This window comes from Poecilia formosa, unplaced genomic scaffold, assembly GCF_000485575.1.
Source record: "Poecilia formosa unplaced genomic scaffold, Poecilia_formosa-5.1.2 Scaffold585, whole genome shotgun sequence".
NCBI lineage: Eukaryota > Metazoa > Chordata > Actinopteri > Cyprinodontiformes > Poeciliidae > Poecilia > Poecilia formosa.
Genome location: NW_006800524.1, coordinates 183,576 through 203,267, shown reverse-complemented (window position 1 = coordinate 203,267; position 19,692 = coordinate 183,576). Strand labels below are relative to the sequence as shown.

Here is a 19,692-nt window from a genome sequence, read left to right as displayed (position 1 = left end):
GCCTTCGGAGTCATTCTGAGTGGCCCTTGTTGACAATTCAAAAATATCACAGATTTATTTCACCAAACTTTTGTTTGTTTTAAGCATATCACCATCTGTTATCAAATCATCTTTTAATAACTAAATTTTTGCTTTCACTCAATAGTTGTTTATTTTATTTTAGCTGTCATTATTTGTTATTTTGTATATCAACATCTCTGTTTGTTAGTCTGTAATGTTTGTTTCATTCACTCATTGGTGAATAAATTAAAAACTTTTGGCTCCACTAACTTCAGGAAACCTCATAAAAACGGCACATCTGAGTGTTTCTAGACCTATAAAATGAGAGAAAATGCTAAAAATCAACATGAGAGTCATCAGCAAAACACACATCTGCTTCATCTGCCATATTTGTGGAGAAAAGCGACGAAGAGCGGAGGAGAGGAAGCTCAGATTTCATTACATTCTCTGCATGAGTAAAATGCCTGGGAGGCTCCAGGCTTTTTCCCTCTCTGTTCCCAGCTGAATGTGTGTCTGTTTTTATTTCCCTGCAACCCTCTTGGTTTGTTTTTCTGCCATGTCATGTAGCTATGTATCTAGCTATGTATCAAGAAAATTGATTTAACCCCCTGGGTCGTCCCTGTAACAGCTGAATAGAGAAATACAATCTGGAAAAACAAGAAAGTGAGTGTTGCAACATATTTTATGATAAACTGGAGTAAAAAAAAGAAAAGACCTGAATTGACTTTGTAGAGGCAAGTGATGCAGCAAAATATAAGAACACATTCACACACCGTGACTTTTAGCGTCAACATCTTGCCTCGAGGCTGCAGGGGAAAAAAAAAAAATCGATCGAAGCAAGAGAGGGAAGGGAAAATAAAAAGAGAAAGAGAGAGAGAGCAGCCGCCATATTTGTGATGAGTTCACCGCAGCAACATGTTCCAGGCTCATCCAACAAACCAATACTCACGCTGATGAGCCACATTTACAAACTGGTTCCATCTGGGAGCAAACAAAATGAGAACGAGTGGCTGCAGCGTAGCAGCCAGTCATCGCCAGCGTCACCACAGGATCAACAGGTGGCGCTTTGACTCTCCGTCACTTTGACATTTAACTTAAAGTGACACACTCCCAATGCGGCTTGCTTTGGAACACAGACGGGACTGCAAAAATCAAAGCCTGAAAGTAACAACTTCACCAATCATTTGCAAAACCCAGATGGAAAAAAACATTTAAACAAAGAGAGCCAATATTTGTGTTTCAACTGCAAAAGCGGAGAGTTGTATGACATTTATTTACAAAACATTAGAGAAGGGTGACAGTTAAGACAAGTGACTCTCAACTCAAACTGAAAACAATCAGCAATCGTTTCTTCCAACCAGAATAATTTCTGAAACCTTTGAGTCCCGGAAACATCTCATTATTAAATTAAAAATCATAAACTGACATTGGAAACAAAGTTAAACCAACTTAGCACAAATACAATATTATTCTTTCATTTAAAGCCAGTCATCAAGACAGTGAATGTATCTTTTTAACCAAAACACAGGAAAATATTCTTTATTCATGCATTAATAAATTGCTATACTTCAAAGAAAGAGCTAAATCTTTGCACCTATGCATCTCTTATTACCATTTTCATCTAATTAGTCATATTTTTCATGTTCTCTGTTTACATTATTGTATTTTTTTAAGAAATGGGATTTTCATTATCTGGTAACAGAAGGCTGAGAGCCAAACAACCACCTTATGTGACCTTCACGCTTCTGAACGAAAATGTAAATCTCTGCCAAATACAACATGAAATGAGTGTTACAGTTAGATAAAACAAATAAACTTGCACCTGTTGTAACGGGACTAAAGGCTTATTTATTCAACCTGCAGGCAGTGTGGTGGGACACGCCCACAACGACTCCAGTTTATCTGGAAAATCCAGTTCAGACTGCAAACTAAACGCCAGTTCCAGTTCAACGAAGCGCTGGAGGGGAAACAACCCGTTAAAAATGCACTCAGATAAGGATTATACACTACAAACACTAACCATAGTAAATGACTTGGCACCATCAGCGTTGGACTCTTGGATATGATCTTAATCTATAACCAACAGAACTGAGGATTAGGCCTGAAGTAGGATTATTGCAATAATTTCTATTTTCATAATTTGTTGTTTTTTCTCTTTTCTTTCTCTTTCTACCAAAAACTGGTTGATTAACACGTCAGTTTGGTGTTTTGGTCTCAACTAGCCTTTATTCTGAGGGACAATTTTATTTACAGAGAATTTATTTTATTTGTTGTTTTTGTTGTATGTTTATTTTGGATATTTACATTTTTTCAAGTTTCAATGTTTAATGCTCATTAGAGTTTAGTTTATTGATCTGTATGAATTCTATTATTATTACTTGAAAATGGTCTCAAAACAATATTATTGTTTATCACAATAACTTCTGGGAAATGTATCGTCCAGAAAGATTGATTATTATGACAGGCCTACTGAGGATATTTGAAAACCTAAAATCTTGACTGAATTACATTCAAAAACAAAATTAAAGTAAAATAGAATATGGGGGAACATTAAAATGTCACTAAAGTGAAATCAAATAACTTTCAAATCTTATCTTTTGATATTTTCTCCACATTAAACATGATTAATTAATGAAGCTAACTAAGCTAAGCTAATGTCCCAGTTTAACAATTATGTCATTAAAAAAGGCGGCTATGTGTACATTTAAATAAAATTAAGTTTATTTCTGTAGTACATTTAAGCAAGATGGCAGTTCAAGTGTGCCAAGATATTTTCATTACAAACTGGACTAAAATACTTTATAAGATTTTGTGTTTTTGCAGTGTTGGCAGTGTTTGTTGTTGCTTCAGCATTATGTTTTAAAAAACCACACAGTGCAGTTCTAACAAATTGTTGACATCTTTGAGAAGTAAACCTGCATCTAAAGCTTTTACTTTGTAAAAAAAAAAGACATATTATGTCTTTAAATAATAAAATAAAAGTTGACTAAAGGGGAAAAAAAAGAGTTTATGCTGTGGAAACCATGCGTGACTCGACTCAGATCGATGAGGATCCAGGTGTGTGTTTGTGTGTCAAAACAGGATGCTGGGAAAAGCAAAGGGAACCGAGAAGCCAAACCAGTCAGGACGCAGACATCCTGAGGTGCTGCAAACCCACGCACACACTCCTACTCACACACACTCTACACACACTTCTGTACAGACATGATGACACGTTAACACGAGGAAAAAGTGCTCACACACACCATAAATCAGGAGGAAGGGGAACTGACTCTCAGACTGACCTCGGTTCTCCTCAAAGTCGCTCGACTGAAAAAAATAAACGCTTGTAAAAGTAGTTTAACAATCAGCCTACAGATAAAAAGATCCTGCAGGAAGAAAGGAGATTTTATACTAGATTACAAACAGATGCTTAACACCGTTATCTCTGCATCCTGAGCCTCCAACACTAATAAAAACCTTCTGAGTCTATGGCAAGACGATATCTGAAATTAGCATTTCAGATAGTCAAAATGCATTTTTAGATATCTAGAATGTAATTACAGAGGGTCAGACGAAACTGAATACATGTTGAAACGGTCTGCCATACTGAGTGTGGTCCTCTTTAAGGTCAGCCTAACCTGTCAGGGACTAAAGAAGGTGTTCATTACTGAAAGGTTTGTCCCATTATCTCCTAGGAAACGAAGGACAAACAACTATACAAACACACACTCATACCTATTAGCAGGGGTGGAAAGTAACTAGCAACTTACCAGACTTACTGTATTTAGGTGCAACTTATCTGTTGCAGGAAACCTTGAGTTTGTTTTGAGTGAAGTAATTTACTCAGCTGCATTTGAAATCAGAAATGAGTAAAAATAGTAAAGAAAAACATCAGGAAGAACCACATTTGAGTTGCACTCTTTCAGTTAGAAACAGTTTGAGACCAATATGGCTGCAAACAGATGCACAATTACACAACCGTACATCTTTGACAAACGGAAATGGAGCCTCTTGTACAACCAACAAGGACTGCAAATCAACAACAAAACACTGACGCCAACCAAGCATGTTGGAACTCAGCTTGGGTTGCTAGGTAACAGGCGGAACTCTGCTGGGGCTGCTAGGTAACGGTGCTGTGTCAGTAGAATTTGACTTAATTTATTGAGACCCAAATTGAAGTTAAAAAAAAATTTACAAAGTGTGAATTTTGAAAATTGATCCATAGAAGGCGGCGGCCATCATTAACTTCCTGAACAGATTGCTGCTGTGCGGCAGTTTCGCTCTTCTTCTGCGCATGCGGGTCGTTTTGGGATTGTAAACCGTTCACACAGACGTTCGATTGCAGTCACATTTAATTATGATCACGCAAAAAATGAAAAACATTTTAATTCTGTTTTCAGAGAATGGAAGAGGATATTGCAATACAGTCAATACACTGAATATATGTTTTAATAAACACCTGAGTCTTCAAGAACCAAAAGCTGGTTCTGTTAAACATTTAATTAATGTTAGATTAAAAAAACAACAAAACAAAAAAACAACAACAACTAGCTGAGATGTAAGAAGCAGAGACAGAAAGGTTCCAGTCAACTTCAAACCATCAACTCGGTGAAAACGGATTCCCTTTCTGAACACTTCATCTGCAGCCTGAAAGTCTAGATCCACTCAAACCACCATGTCCAGTATGTGAACTGGTGCAGAACCGGCAGCCGTGGGAAAGTTTCCAGCTGCAGTGAAGGAAGCTCTACCTGATTTTTATGAGTTATTAGACAACTTGGATCAGTTTTTGTCAGATTGTAAAACATGTTTGAGCATATCCTCTCTAAAACAGGCAGAAACTGAACTCAAGAGTAGAAATACTTCAACATATTTTTACTGAAGTAAGAGTAAAAAAGTATTTGGTAAAAAGTTCACTCAAGAACTGAGTAACTGATCAAACTATCAATAATTTAATGTTTAAGAATTACATAATCAGATGGAGCAAAATATGAAGTTAAGTGGAAATGTTTGTATTTTAAGGACAAAAATGACGATAATTCATATAAATAACAAAATCAGACAAAATAAAATGTTTCCAAATCTGTTAGTTTCAATAAAATCTTTATCAATAAAACTGCAGGTGGGTGTCTGTGTCTGGTGAATTTCTGGTCAAAACATGTTTTTCATCCAGAAATATTACTACTAAGAGTAGAAATACTTCATATTAAAAGTACAGAGTAGTAAGAATACTTCTAAAACTACATTTACTAAAAAGTAAATGTAACTGAGTAAATGTAATTGGTCACTTCCCAGCTCTGGCAGCAGGTAAGTCACTTTGACTTTCAATATTTCATTAAGTCAGTCGTTCAGTTTTTATAGGGAAACATATCCGTGCAGGAAGTTTAATCGAAGCGTAATCTGTGGAGCTACTCTCCAAGCCTTTGTGCTTTATTGCTCCAAACCTAATTTCCCCTGCAGTTAAACAATAATATGGATTGAATTGTTCTGAATGCGACAGAAGAAAGGCGCAGTGAAGAGGATTCATGCGATTGTCTCTTTGAGCACATCTGAAACTGGACCTGGACGGCTTTGACCTCCTCTGACACCCAGCGAATCAGCAGCGCCGGTCCATCGCTTTATGGCAGGAGTCAGAGGAGGAGACGAAATGTGGGCGAAAGGTAAACCAGGAGGGGCGGAAGCTGAACAACGGCGTCTACATCGAGCTGCTGTAATCTCCGTATTACGTTACATCTATCCATTACAGTCCAACAAACCCCTTCTGTTCTGCAACATGGGAACAGATGTTATTGTCTGCAAAGCTTAAACTTCACCCTGCAGCATCTTAAAATTTAAAACCAATGGCAGAAAAAAGGAAAAACTCCAAATAGTAGTATCAAGTATCAAGAAACCTTTAGATCATTCATGTTTTAAAAGTATGGTGGAATAAAAGCAGGTAAAAATCCTGAATAGATCTGACTCTAATGGTGCATTCACACCAGTTCTGTTTAAGTTGCTTCAATCAAACTCCAGTCCGTTTGTCTGTAAAATCCGGTTCGTTTGGGGAGGTGAGAATACGCAATCTAACTAAAAATGCAAACTCTGGTCTACCTGCAATCCTCGGTGAACTCTGGTGCGGTTCGAATGTTTATGTTAATGCCAAGCGGACTGGAGACAGCTCCTAAAGTCGGAAGTGGACTACAAAGCAGGGCATTCTGCGTAAATGCTACCAAAACAAACAGGTTAGTTTATCGCTAGCGGGAGAAATAATTTGTAGTGTTTAGCCAAAGACAAAAGAAAAATTGTCCATCCGCTAAAACTTCAAATTCTTTCTTGTTTACATTTGGTGAAGAAAGAAGTTGCAGTCAGTGTCTTCTTCAGAGCATATTGCGTCATTTCCTCTAGTAGTTCTTGGTGCAGCGCCCCCACAGGTGAGGAGGGGAATAGTTTTTTCAATTAGTTTGGTTGGTTTGACAGTGCAGTGTGAAAGAGAAAAATGAAAAAGTAACAAATGCTGTAACTTTATTTTACATCTGGAGAGAACTGAAATGAACTGGACTTCAATTGCATCAATTTATTCCAATTTGTGCTAAATCTTGTGCCCATTAGCTCAACATATTGGCTGAAAATCATGTTTTGTTGTAGCTTTAAACTTTATTTAGCTACAGATTGGTTCTGTTTTTTAAATCAACTACTGACAGCTCAGGTAAAGACATGTTGCTCCTTGTTGAGGGAGCAACATGTTCTCTCTCAGCGCTGACTGCACCTCGTCACACCAGACATGATTAGCACTAGAGCTCTGAGGCCAATCGAGATAACAATGATTGCTTGAAAAAGCAGAAGCAGCTTCACAGGCGTCACAGTGTCTGTTCAGCCTTCACAACTGGTGCAAGCTTTCTCTCTTCTGCACAGAAAAATGAAGAATACTACGATATAATTACAACTTCTTTAAGGGGAGATGTAAGAATCATAACAGTCTAGCTAACTGTCTAATAAACCCAAGTCAATGCTAATCATACCAATGACATGAACTGTTTTGCTACGCTGATGACGCAGAGTTCTGCTTACTACAGCAAAACACTGGCAGACATCCCTGTTATCCAAAAATGTGAAAAGAAGTGAAAGAAACTCCATTTTTGTTTAATAGTCCTGAGACTGTGGACTTTATTTTGAAGGTTTCAGTTTTATTTCTGCGGCCAACTTGTAGTTTTTGGGGCGAATGTTAACGTTTCTTAAAATATTTGACATGCATTTTAAACTAAATATCTTCCTGTATTTTTAAATTTCCAGAATAAAACCGTTTTGCTATATGCACTACTATTGCAATTTGACATCTGTTTGGGATTTTTTCCATTCCCTAATGAGATTTTTTTAATACTAAATAGAAAGGCTTCTGCTGACATAACAGCTTGTAAATTTTGACCTTTTCTTCTATAAAAGATCTTAAAAACTTGCTTGCAGTCAATGTTAATGATTCACCAAAGCTTCTATATTCATTTGAAACTAAATATCCTTTTGCATTTTCATTTTTATAGATTAAAACTATTTTTATTAAATACACTACCATTGCAGTTTGACATCTGTTTAGGATTTTTTTTCCCAATTATTTTCAAATCCCTGGTCTTGAAATCACATTAAAATCGATTACTTCACTCAAAAACATTTTCTGCAGAAGTTTTATTGTTGCTGCAACAAGCAGATTAGTGGACAGTTTAATCCAAATGCCCGAAGATTTAAAGGTTATTTCAGGGAGGGCTTTTTCCTTCTTTCATTGCTACATTAAAATAGATCCAAATCAAAGCCCAGAATGTCAACAGCAGCAAAAACAAAATGGAAATATGCTTAGAAAGATGTCAGTTTAAAGCGCAAACTAAGTAAAAGTTATGACATTTTTAGTAAACATCTTCAGTTTTGTTGGAATTTTCACCAACTGAGGTTACATTTAATTAATTTTTTTCAGGACATTTCGAGTCCTACCTTCTTCATCATGCTGCATCTCTATAGATCTGCAGGACGAAGACGACCCCAGCTGCCCCCGGTCTCCTGGCGCTGCAGCAGCAGAGCCGCCTCCTCCCTGCCGACCAGCCGTGCTTTTCATCTCCCCGAATCTTTCATGCTGCCTAAAACAACAACAACAACAACGCGCTCTGGAACAAAACGCGCTGACAGATCCTTCCCCTCGTCCTGCTGGGGGACGCTGGTTCATCTCTCTGACAGTCTGACCTGCCGCACACTTCCCTGTCCGTCTACCTTTCTGCTGCCGTCTCTTTCATCCTCTATTTGATCTCCTGAGTATTCCCGTTTCTCCGTCTCGCCTCAGTACCTCGTAGAAAACAAGCAGGAACCTCCAGTCAGGATGATGACATTCTCTTATCGCTTATCTTTAATAATTTACCTGTTTTAAAGTCAAAACACCTAACACATCACTAATAAGATGCTTTTGTTTTGTCTTTACAGGGGTAAATCCAAGAGGTGGGCTTGGGGTGTCCGCAGCCCTTTCAAAAATGGATGCTAAATTTCCTATCAAAAGTCACAATTAAAGCTTGTTTCAAATCAATTTTTATGAGCTTCAGATCATGTGGTAATATTATTCCCTCTTCAAAAACACAATATTGTTGACTTGATTCTTTTATACATGTTTGGTAAATCACTTAATCACCATGGCAACTATTCAGCTGTGCAAAACACTTGGTTGGACCCAGCACTGCCTTCAAGGCGCAGCTCCTCCTCTGAGCTGCAGTTTCCAAACTTCCGACTCAAAGAGCAAAACTCCCCCACTCAGCTCCTTCAGACTAGCCAGCAGCAATTAGTAAACACCTGGTGGAACTGCACATCTTTTGAGCTCATCATAGGAGCTATTTTCCCAGAGGAAAGCTGGTGAAATTGTTGCCAATAGGTTATTAGAGGAGCCATGTTATGATGACTTCCTGAAGGCGGAGCTTCAGAAGATCAGGAGCTTCTTAAAGAGACAAAAACTCTGACTGGTTCTTTCTAGTCAACATTGTGAGAAAGCAGAGGAGCTCTATTTTTTCCCCAGATTATCTGTCCAAAATGGTGACAAATATCTAAGAAAATATAGTTTTTTATAGACGTTGCATACTGCAGCTTTAAATAGTGAAGTATTTCCAATAAAATCAAACAAATCCATTTAATCAAAAACAAAAAACACATAATGGAGTTTTCTCCAACCATTAATTCAATGTGACACAAGATGTGGCGCGTTGAGCCATGACTCCTGCAGAGGAAGTCCACTCTTTTGACATCAGGTGTCGGCTGAAATAACTCAGTCCGGACCGCACACACTCACACGACCTTTAAGGGTTCTTATCGCTGCTGTCGGTTGGTGAACATGTGAAAGAGAGAGGGGAGAGTAGCTTGGTGTGTGTGTTTTTCCATCCATTCGGCCACATGGTGTCTAAACAACACACATTATAACTGCAACCATGTCCTCTAATTACATACTTCACCGCTGCAACACCTGCAGCACGCTGATAAAACCGGCTAACTTAGGAGCTAAAAACCATGTGACTCATTATTTTTACGAGAATACAGCAAATACCAAACCTGGCACAACAACAAATTTGGCTGAAGGATAAACTGTTCCAAAAGTTAATGTAATAAAACGATAATGTTGTTTTGAGACAATTTTCAAAAAATAATGCAAGAATGCATTCTAAAAATTAAAAAGCTTTAAATCCTGATGAACATTTACCACTGGAACTGGAAGAAATTTTAAATATTAAAAATAAATAAACCAAAAAACCCAAAAAGAACAAATACAATTAAACATGAAGTCTCCTTGTCCTTCAAAAAACAGGCTAGTTGATAAAACTGAAGACTTTTGTCATCAGACAGAGGAAAACGATAAATTATTGATTTATCATACGACTGATTTATTGTTTTTTGCAACAGGCCTACTAAATACAAACATTTTTTAAATCTTTCAACCATGCAGAAACAAATTAGTTGACAGATAATTAATAAAAAAAAACAACAACTTTAACCTACTGCAAATTTTCAAATACTGCATCAAATACTCAAGTTTTTGCTACAACAAGCAACCAAACGCTGATTTAAATTAGTTTCACGAGTCTGAACATATTTTGGATGACTTAAAGTTAATACCCTGCAGACATAAAGGTGTAAGAAGTGAATCTATTTACCTCGTTAAGGGCGTCTCTGTCGGCTCGCTGCCTCTCCCTGACTGACCTCCAGACGGTCTGAAGGGCTGATGTCTCTCGCCTGAAGCCGTCAGACGCAGACCGACTGTGTCGCAATGAAAATGCTCCCGAGAAACAACTGCTTAGCCTCCATAATTCAGGGGAATGAATTAGAGCTGCTACATTATTTAACTGCGGCACAGTTTGCAGTGACCGGTCTCTCCCCACACCCCGCTGATCCAAATCTGTCACTTCGCTTCGCGCTGCACTCAGGTTGACAGGGCCCTGCTGGCCACGTGCACAACAGCTGGCACGTGCACGCACGCACTTAATGCAAGGAATGTGAGCTGGCAGTAATATTTCTTTCACTGTATAAACGAGCAAGACCAAAGCAATCCATTACGCACCAACCCAAAACGCCAGGAGGGTCCATATGTTAACCTGCGCTAACATGGCCGACGCTCAGGTCAGCCGTAAAACTTTGACCTCTGACAGGCGAATGGAGCCCAACGGGACAAATGTTAAAGCACTGGAACAATTTACGATTCAACCAAAAACATAACAGCTTACCAAGTAGCTTTGATCAGGTTTCAAGCACAAATATCTTAGAATACTTGAAATAAGACTAAATTAAAGTGTTTTCCAATTAAACATCAAATGGAAACCAAAATGGACATAAAACCTAATTTTATGTTGTTTTATTTAAGGTGCTTCAGCATATATTTATAACTCATTGTGCCGGACAAAATATATTCGTTTTAGAGTTTTCCAGAAATAGACAAACTCCAATATCTAGATCCCAATGCAGTCAGAAATCCCCAGGAGGAAAAAGACTCAACATTTTTTGCAGAAACAAACATTTTTTATTGAAAATTAAATTTGACTGAAATTGACATTTTCAGTCAAAATTGTTTCTAAATCACCAGCTTTTAAATGCTTCTCTTTCATAAATTAACTGTATTATCTTCTATGCATCCTGAAAAATGCACAATTTTACTTTTTTCAATGAAAGAATAATGTTTGCTAATTGCTGAATCCTTATTAGAGATAAAACTGTTTTTTGGAGTTTACATTGTTCATGTCCTTTTTACAATCCTTTCTTATTAAAAATGTCTCCAGTTGGTTTTCATTTCTCCTCCCCACTTTTGTTTTTTTTTCTAAGCTATTTTCTCTCCTGTTGCACTTTTTATCACATACTCGTCACGTTTTTCCCCACTTCTCTTCCTCTGCTCTTCATCCTGTGTTTACTGCGTGTTTGTGGCCATTTAAGGGCAGCTTACTCTGAGATAAATCTCTCTCATGCAAACCAACAGAGATTTAACTGCTCAGATTTAAGTTGTTCTTTTCTACCAACCAGTTTTGCTGAATTGTTCAGCAAAGAAATTCAAATCAATTAAATTTTTTATTTTTATGGTGAATACAGTCAAAAACCAAACCAAAATGTAGAGGCTATTCGTTTTACAAATTTACCTAAAGCATGTCGATCAAAACATTGTTTATCTATAACAAGACTCATAAAACTGATAAGCCTCATTAGTCAAACTCCTTGACAGTTGGAGGTATTGTGGATTTGGGGGCAAAATCATAAATATTTATAATTATTGTAAGATGAATCTGAGGGGAGGAAACACATGGTTTCCTGTGGATCAGGTGACAGGCGGCCGGTGTTGTTTCGAGGAAGCCATGAATAATGTACAGTTTGAGCTAGAAGCATATGTCTCCAGTATGAATATCTATACAGGATTTCTGCAAAATGAGGAGCCTGGGGGATATTTCCTCATATGTACACCAACATGAGCACCAGCCTAACCTAGGGTCCTTCAGCTGCTGCCGCTACATCTCAAATCCAGTGTATGCAGGAATCAATCCTCATAGATCTGATTTTTAAAGGATTTAAATGTTCAGAAATGCATCAACTTGACAGAAGTCACAATAATTGTCACAATAATTTGTACTTGTAAGTTGAAGTACTTCATAAAACTATTTTGATGATAAATGAGAAGTTTTGTGGACCAAAGAGTCATCCTTGATTGTTTATAGCACAATCAAGTAACAATGTTACCTTCAGTAGTTAAAAAAATGCTAAACATATCAAATATGACTTTGTAATTTAACACCTTGAAATTGAGCTTGTTTCTTTAAAAACTCATTTTTCTAAAGCTCCGGCTTCAGGAAGTCATCACAACATCTCTCCTTTAACAATGTTTTTATGAGTTCCACCAGGTGCTAATTGCTGCTGGCTAGTCTGAAGGAGCTGCGCCTCGAAGGCGGGGTTATGTCCGCCAAGGCGTTTTGCACAGTCGAATGGTTGCCATGGAGATTAAAGGGCTTCTCAAACATGCATGAAAGAATGAAGGCAGCACTCCGAGTATGTTCAGGGAATGACATCGTAACATGATGTAGAACTCACAAAGTCTATTTTACATGATACTGTCCCTTTAAACCGCAGGGATTTTAAAATATTGCCATTTTTGCCAGATTATGTATAAAAATAAACACTGAAAAGTCACATTATCCATTTTCTAGATAGGATATTGACTGTTCTAGGATAAGAGTTCAAGGTTTTCCATTCCGTCTGGTTCTCTTCCTAGTTTATTCCATGATTAGCTGACTCCGGCACAAAGATAACAACAACACCATCAATGCAGCTCGAAGGAAAGCTGAAAACACAAAGACCGGTGGTAATTAAGTCTAGTGTCTCGTGGCTGCGCTCACCTGCTGCTTCACTAAGCACTGCTGACTCCCTCCCTCAGGCTGACCAATACTTCATTACGTCTTAAGTGAAAAAGAATCAATAGCACCGAGCAGAGCAAGTCAGGTCTCCGTCCAACTTCTCCGTCAGCCATCAATCAGAGGCGGAGAGCGGGTCGGACGGAAGATCCAGAGGGAAAAAGCTAAACGGCGCAGCAGAGAAAGCAGGTGCTGCAGAGTGCTGATAGGAGCGATGCGCGGCTTTTTCTGATGACATTAACAAAAGCAGAGTTGCATTGCAGCGTGAGAAGAGGTGATGCAGAGCTAAAAGAGCCTCTTTTGTTTCACATCATTCTCTAACGGGGATCAAAACAGGTAAAAATCACCAACTGTTTTAAATCTTAGGATGTTCAAACAACTTACCCTGCAAAAACACAAAGTCTTACCAAGTACTTTTGGTCTAATTAGCGCAAATATGTTAGACAAAACTAATTTACAAGTAACTTTTCCGCAGAAAGAAGAGCTTGTTTCAAGTAATTCCTTAAAATGGTTTTGAAAAATGACTTGTCTTGTTATAAGTGAAATAAACCGACAATGGAACAAGTACTTTTTCTTCACTATTAAGGAATTACCTTAATAGTAATTAAGCTGCTGTGTCTTGCTGAAAAGTTAAATGTAAGTTAATTTTGTTTTATTTGAAGTGTAATAAGATATTTGCACTAAAAACTGGATAAAAATACTTGGGTAGATGTTGTGCTTTTGCAGTGTGGGGATGTTTTGTGGAAATGTTTCACTAAATTACATTCATCTAATATCAAAATCAGAGGTTTCATTTTCGTTCTCCTTTAAGTTTATATTGGAGCGCTGCAATAAACTTTTACCATTATTCCACCTTGGAAATTTTTTTTTTTAAAAATCAATAAAAACCCAAATTCAAGATGGCCGACATGGTCATATTCTGTCTGATAGTGTAATCTGGAATAAAACAGTCTACCAACCTCTTTTCTTAGTTAAAAATATAACAATCTAAACATGCATCATTCTGGGAACATTTCAAATGTAAATAAAACTCTCCAGCACTTCTATGGGCATCAGGTGGAAAATATGAGGATGAAAAAGCAAATTCACACCTCTAACGCTGATATTTGTTTCCCATCTTGCACATGAGACCAGACAAAAGTCAATCTCCTGCAGATTAGCCCAAAATATGTCTGAAATGGTTCGGCATCTCTGAGTTAACAGGCATGAAAGCAACCAAAAGGCCAAACACCTGGTTCTCCTGTTGCTTTGTTTAGGTAGAAGAGTGAGCAAAGAGCTGGGAAATTTGAATTCCCTCATGAGGAAAACTGGGTCACCAGAGACTGATTCAGGATCAGCAAGAGAAATGAAGTGCAATGAATGGAAAGAAAGAAGGAAATAATGCAAATAAACATTTTCAAGCTTTTTAAAGCAAATGTTTTCTGGTAGATTGTTAAAGCAACACACAATCATTAGTTTTATGTCTGGAATATGGGTTGCTAAAGACATAAAACAGATGCCACAGAAGTTATTTCTCCTCCAGAAAAGTAATTAACTAACAGCATATAAAAACCTAATTTAAGTGGAAGGCTTCATGGCCAAATATTAAATGATTAGTCAAGAGTTTAAAGCCTTACACCAGAAAAATTAAACATTAAAAATGCATTAGATCAGCAGAGCTGTAAAAGTCATCATGAAATCCTTTTTTAACTTAAGCAAAGAGTTTTAATAAGATGTATGACACTGCACATTATGAGTTTATTAGTATAGCACATTGAGCAACAGGGCCAGTCAAGTGCTTTTAATGAAAAATATTAAATTAAACAAAAATAACAGATAATGGAAAGTTGTAATCCAGACCAGAAATAATAAATGTTCCAGTTATTAATCAAAGGCAGCTCTAAAACCAGCCGGCTCTGGTTTTTAGCTTAGTTAGGTGGGTTTTTAGTCTGTGAAGTAACTCGGTGTTTCAGCTGTTTTGCAGTTTTCTAGAAGTTTGTTCCAGATTTGTGGTAAATAGAAGCTGAATGCCGTTTCTCCAGAAGACCTGAGAGATCTGGAAGGTCGACTCGACAACAGCAGCAGATCTTATTTTGGTTCATAGGTTTAAGAACTAAAAGGTTGTAAAAGTCTTTTCTCTGAGTGGAAGGACTTTAGAACTGGGTGATGTGCTCCATCTTCCTAGTTTTAGTGATAAAACCATCATACAGTTACTAAGTGAGAAACCAGTCAAGTGCCATCATCAAAATCATCAATACACATGAAATATGTTGGTCAATGTTCCAGTGATTATGGATGAAAAGGAGCTCTAAAAAGGTGGTGTTTTAGTCTAGATCTAAAGGACAGAAGGATAGAAGGCCAACTTTGTAACTGTGTTTGTGTGTTTCTGAAGGTTCAGGTCTGAGTCCATCAGTACAACCTGGCTGCTAGTTTCTACCTGTAATAACCGACTCTAGATGGTTCCTCTTTTGGTCTAAAGATAATAACTTCAGTTTTGTTTCTGCTGGAGAAAGTTGTGGCACCTCCACATGTTGGTTTGTGCTTCACTGCAAAAACACAAAATCTAGTATTTTGGGTCTAGTTTTGTGTGCAAATATCTTAGCACAATAGAAAGAAAACAAAAATAACTTAAAGCTCCTACATCAAGCTCAGCAAGATATAGGATCTTGTTTTAAGTCAATAATTCCTCAATATTAACAAAAGAGTACTAGTTCCACTAGCAGATTATTTCACTTATAACAAGGAAAAAGGTCTTGAAATAATCTGCCAATGTAACTAGCACTTTTTAAATCGGTATTAAGTAATTATCGACTTAAAACAAGCCACTATATCTTGCTGGAAATTTACCTCCAAGTCAGTTTTGTCTTGCTTCAAGTGTATTAAGATATCACCATTAGAAGCTACACCAAACATACTTTGTAAAATTTTGTGTTTTTGCAGTGTTGGATGGGTTCAGTGTCCACATTATAATGTAGAGCTGAGTATCATCTGCATAGTGATGATTGCTAATCTTATTATTTGTTATAATCAGAGCTAGCGGGAGCCTGTAGATATTAAATAAGAGGAATTTTGTTCATTTGTCATCACTTTATTTGCATAAATAAATAAGGAGATGTGATTTTACTGACAAGAAGCCAAAAGGAGTGACTATAAAGTCATATTTTCATTTTGGAGTTGATAAAGAGGTAAATCCATCCAAACTAAAAAGAAACAATCTAATTTTGTTCCAGCAGCGATGTGAAGAAGGCGCCACCTGACACCTTCAGTTTCTGAACTAAATCCCTGAGGAGACACTAACTCCTCTCAGGTGTTTCTGTCGCACCTAAACCGTGTTAATCCAGATTAACGGCAGGTCAGGGCTTTTCTCCACGGAGGTCCTTCACACCCTCTGAGATCCTGTTAATGCAATACCTTGGAGCTCACTGCTTTTTGCTGAAACAGTCCACAGACTGTTTATCGGTGACTCAGCAGTCTCGCTGATGAAACCTTTGATAACTATTTTAACACAGAGCTTCACGATGCAACACCTGGCTCTTACCTGAGAACAGATTTTACTGGAACAGCTTCAAACCAAACAGGGACACGTATGAACAGACAGATCCGGCTGGTTTTACACACATTCAGCAGCAGCTAAATGATTCACTGATCTACAAACTTTACAGCTTTTTAACCTCGTAGCATCGTTTAGCATGGAGTCCTAAAAAATGTCACAATTTAGCAGTAAAACCTGGGTTCTTTAGTTTGTCATAACAGCAAAGAGAACTTTTTAAAATTATATTTTTTCCATGTTTTTTATTCATACGTAAATATCATAATTTCAAGCTAAATATTTAATTAGTGAGATAAATATTTAGTTGGATAATTAAATATCTAGCTTGATAAATGTTTGGTTAACAAGCCAACTATTTAGCTAGCAAGTTTAAAATGGATTAGTTTGTAGAGCAGTTAGTTCGTTAACTGAATGTTTAGTCTGAAGTTAAGTTTTAATTAGTTCTCTCATGGCAGGTTGAATAACCCAAATTATTTATCTAAATTTTTTACTGTAACTTTGCAAAAGGCACTTCATGGTTTAGGTGCAAAGGTCAGCCAACATTATGAAGTAGAATATTCAGTTTTTGGCTGAAGGAAAAAGTTAAATTAATTGAGATTCTCTTTTTGTGTGTGTCAAACTCGACTGTTTCATAGACAGGCCGATTTATTTTGATATCAGACAAAGACAACCAGAGGATGTACAGAAAGCAGTTCTCAAATTATGTTTTCATTAATTAAACAGAAATCAACCTGGTACTTTATGAGAAAATACCAAAACGTTCTGCTCAACCGCCAAGATTACGAGCGGGAACGCCGTACAAATCACTCTCACCAGAGTTCATTTCAAACCCAAGTTTACTCTGTTTAAACAAATTTAAAAATCTTCTTATTTTCAGTTTTATTAAAGAAAAATGAGCCAATATGAAAGAACCAGCTGATGCTTCCAGCTGCATTGCTATGTTGGTTCAGGGTCAGTTTGAGTCGTTACGTCAGCTTCTTGCTGTTATACAACTGGGGGAGAGACTCTTAAAGGCAGGATATAAAAACCATGTGAGTCCAGAAACGGCTGTTCTGTAATGGAAAAAGAACCAGAACTCTTGGTGCATTAGTCCAAAGATAGCCCTGCAGCGCTGCATCGCAATTCAGGCGGAAAGACAGGAACAAACACTTCAGATTGTTCTGATTATGTAATTAATTCACAAGAAGAAAATAAATAAAACCACCAACTTGCTGTGCCCAAACAAATCGATCCTGATTAATAATATTTAATTCACAGCTCTATTTGGGAGTTAAAGGGTTAATTATGATCCTGTGAAATCCATCCAAACTCAACAAAGTGCAGAAAGGCAGAATATTTCTGGAGGTTTACAAGCAAACAAGGACCAAATGTCAACAGCAAATGTTTTTGTTAATAGGAACACGGATCATATTTCCTTTTACAAGCCTTTTCTAAATTAAAAGAAACCTCTTTGGCATAATTTAAATCAGATTTACAGACAAATAAAGTCTGTCAGATTTACAACACCAGTGCAAAAAAGTCTTCAGATTTCATCTTTGTTTGTGATTAAAAGAGGAAAACTTCTCTTGTCTTTGATTCCTGAAGCAGTTCAGAGAACAGAAACTCGGTCTGACGAGTCGCTGAGTCACCGCGGCGTCTCCAGAACCCTGCGGCTCCAAACCGAGTCAGTCCAAGGAAAACACTAGCAGCTCCGTCCCGTGAACCCGCAGCGTGGCAGCCGACGAGCGGCTCTGACTCCGCAGATTATTCCATGGACAGGCGGTGAGAGCAGCTGGACGGTTAAACCAGTCTGTCGGCTCTAACATGTTGGTCACACTGTCCAAATGACAGTGGAGGAGGATGAAATCCGTTTTTTTATTTTCAAAATTACCACTTGTTCCATTTCAAACATATTTACCAACCCAAAAAATTGTATTATGGAGAGACTGAAAACAATTCATCAGATCAATCCACAAAGAGATCTACATTTTCTGCTTTAGACTGGCAAATTTCTCAATAAAATATAAGTTAAAACCGATAAACATATTTTCTTTTCCCAAAAATAAAACCCATTTTATACCTTGAGCATTTTAATACAAGTCTACACAACATGTTTTGCACAAAATCATTCTTACATAATCAGCTTTGATTCTACTTCATTCAGAATGAGCTGTTTTAGGGCCTCTGTGATTTTAATCCTCGCACATAAAAATAGCTGAAAAACAGATGCGCAATTATCCAACTTTACATTTTTGAAAAGCAAAAGTGGAGCCTCCTGCACAACCAACAAGGAATGCAGCAAGTGGTTTGTGGATGGCAAGTCAACAACAACGCCTTTTGCTGATTTAAAACCAGCTGACCGAACGTGCTGGAGCTCAGCAGGGGTTGCTAGGTAACAGGCGGAACTCTGATGGGGTTGCTAGGTAACAAGCAGTGCGGATAGAATTTAACTCATCTGTAGGGTTCAGGTTCCAGACACCAAAAAACACTAATTTGTTGCCAAAAACAGGCAACTTATTTTAAATCCATTTTGATAGTTGCAATAGAAATTAAACAAAAATACTTGGTAAGAAAGATTCTGTTTTTTTTATGTAAATATGACAATAAACAGAACATAAAATATGCTCAATGGGAGGAATTGCTGTAAAGTCATTAACACAATGCAAGTAATGAATCTGTTGCTACAGAAAAAAGGATTAGCTGCACTGGCCGACTTATAACAAGACATTTTCCAATGTTATAACTGAAAAATCTAGTGGAATTAGTGGTTTTAAAAGAAAGTCCTACATCTCGCTGAAAATTTTGTTGCAAGTTAGTTTTGTCCTATTTCAAGAGTACTAAGATATTTGCTAAAGACACAAGACAAAAATACTTGGTGAAATGTAGAGTTTCTGCAGTGTAAAACCACAAAATATAACAATAAGAAAAAAAATAGTAATTTAAGACAAATTTGAGAGGAATGGCATCTCGCATTTCTCCATTTCCAACTCAGACTGTTAAAATGCTTCGTGCATTAGAAAATGTTAACATCTAAAGCAAAATAGGAAATCTCATTGAACAATCTTGACGTTTTAAATAATATTGACTCACTAACAGAAGCTGAATCGTATTTAGATTCAGCTGTAAATGTTTCTGTAAAGGCCTGGGCTGAGCATCGTCACCCTGACGCTTCTATTAATAACAGTATTTAGCTTGTGTGTGTTTTAACAGACAGAAGAGCTGCAGGAACCTCAACAAAAACACAGTGTACCTCTAAAGTGAGCAAAACATCAAACCTCCAAATGTGACACTTTGAATTTTAGGAGGGGTTTTTTTCCCCAGACTAAATGTGTCTCT

At 37.3% G+C, this 19,692-nt stretch overlaps 1 protein-coding gene across 4 annotated transcripts in view; it reads right to left on the bottom strand.

The window, feature by feature from the left end:
* Positions 1-19,692, bottom strand: part of LOC103129853 (disco-interacting protein 2 homolog C-like) — a 118,620-nt gene that overhangs the window by 61,602 nt on the left and 37,326 nt on the right. The window contains exon 1 of one of the 4 annotated variants that reach the window (XM_016665455.1): positions 10,122-10,315. The exons of 1 other annotated variant lie outside the window; for it this stretch is intronic. Coding sequence is in view for 2 of the 3 variants with exons in the window: in XM_016665452.1 (XP_016520938.1) it covers positions 7,936-8,164 (229 nt within the window). In the remaining variant the exon portion in view is untranslated. Of the gene's footprint in view, positions 1-7,935; positions 8,330-10,121; positions 10,316-19,692 lie in introns of those variants that run through there. 2 more of the 4 variants (XM_016665452.1, XM_016665453.1) reach the window with 2 other exon arrangements.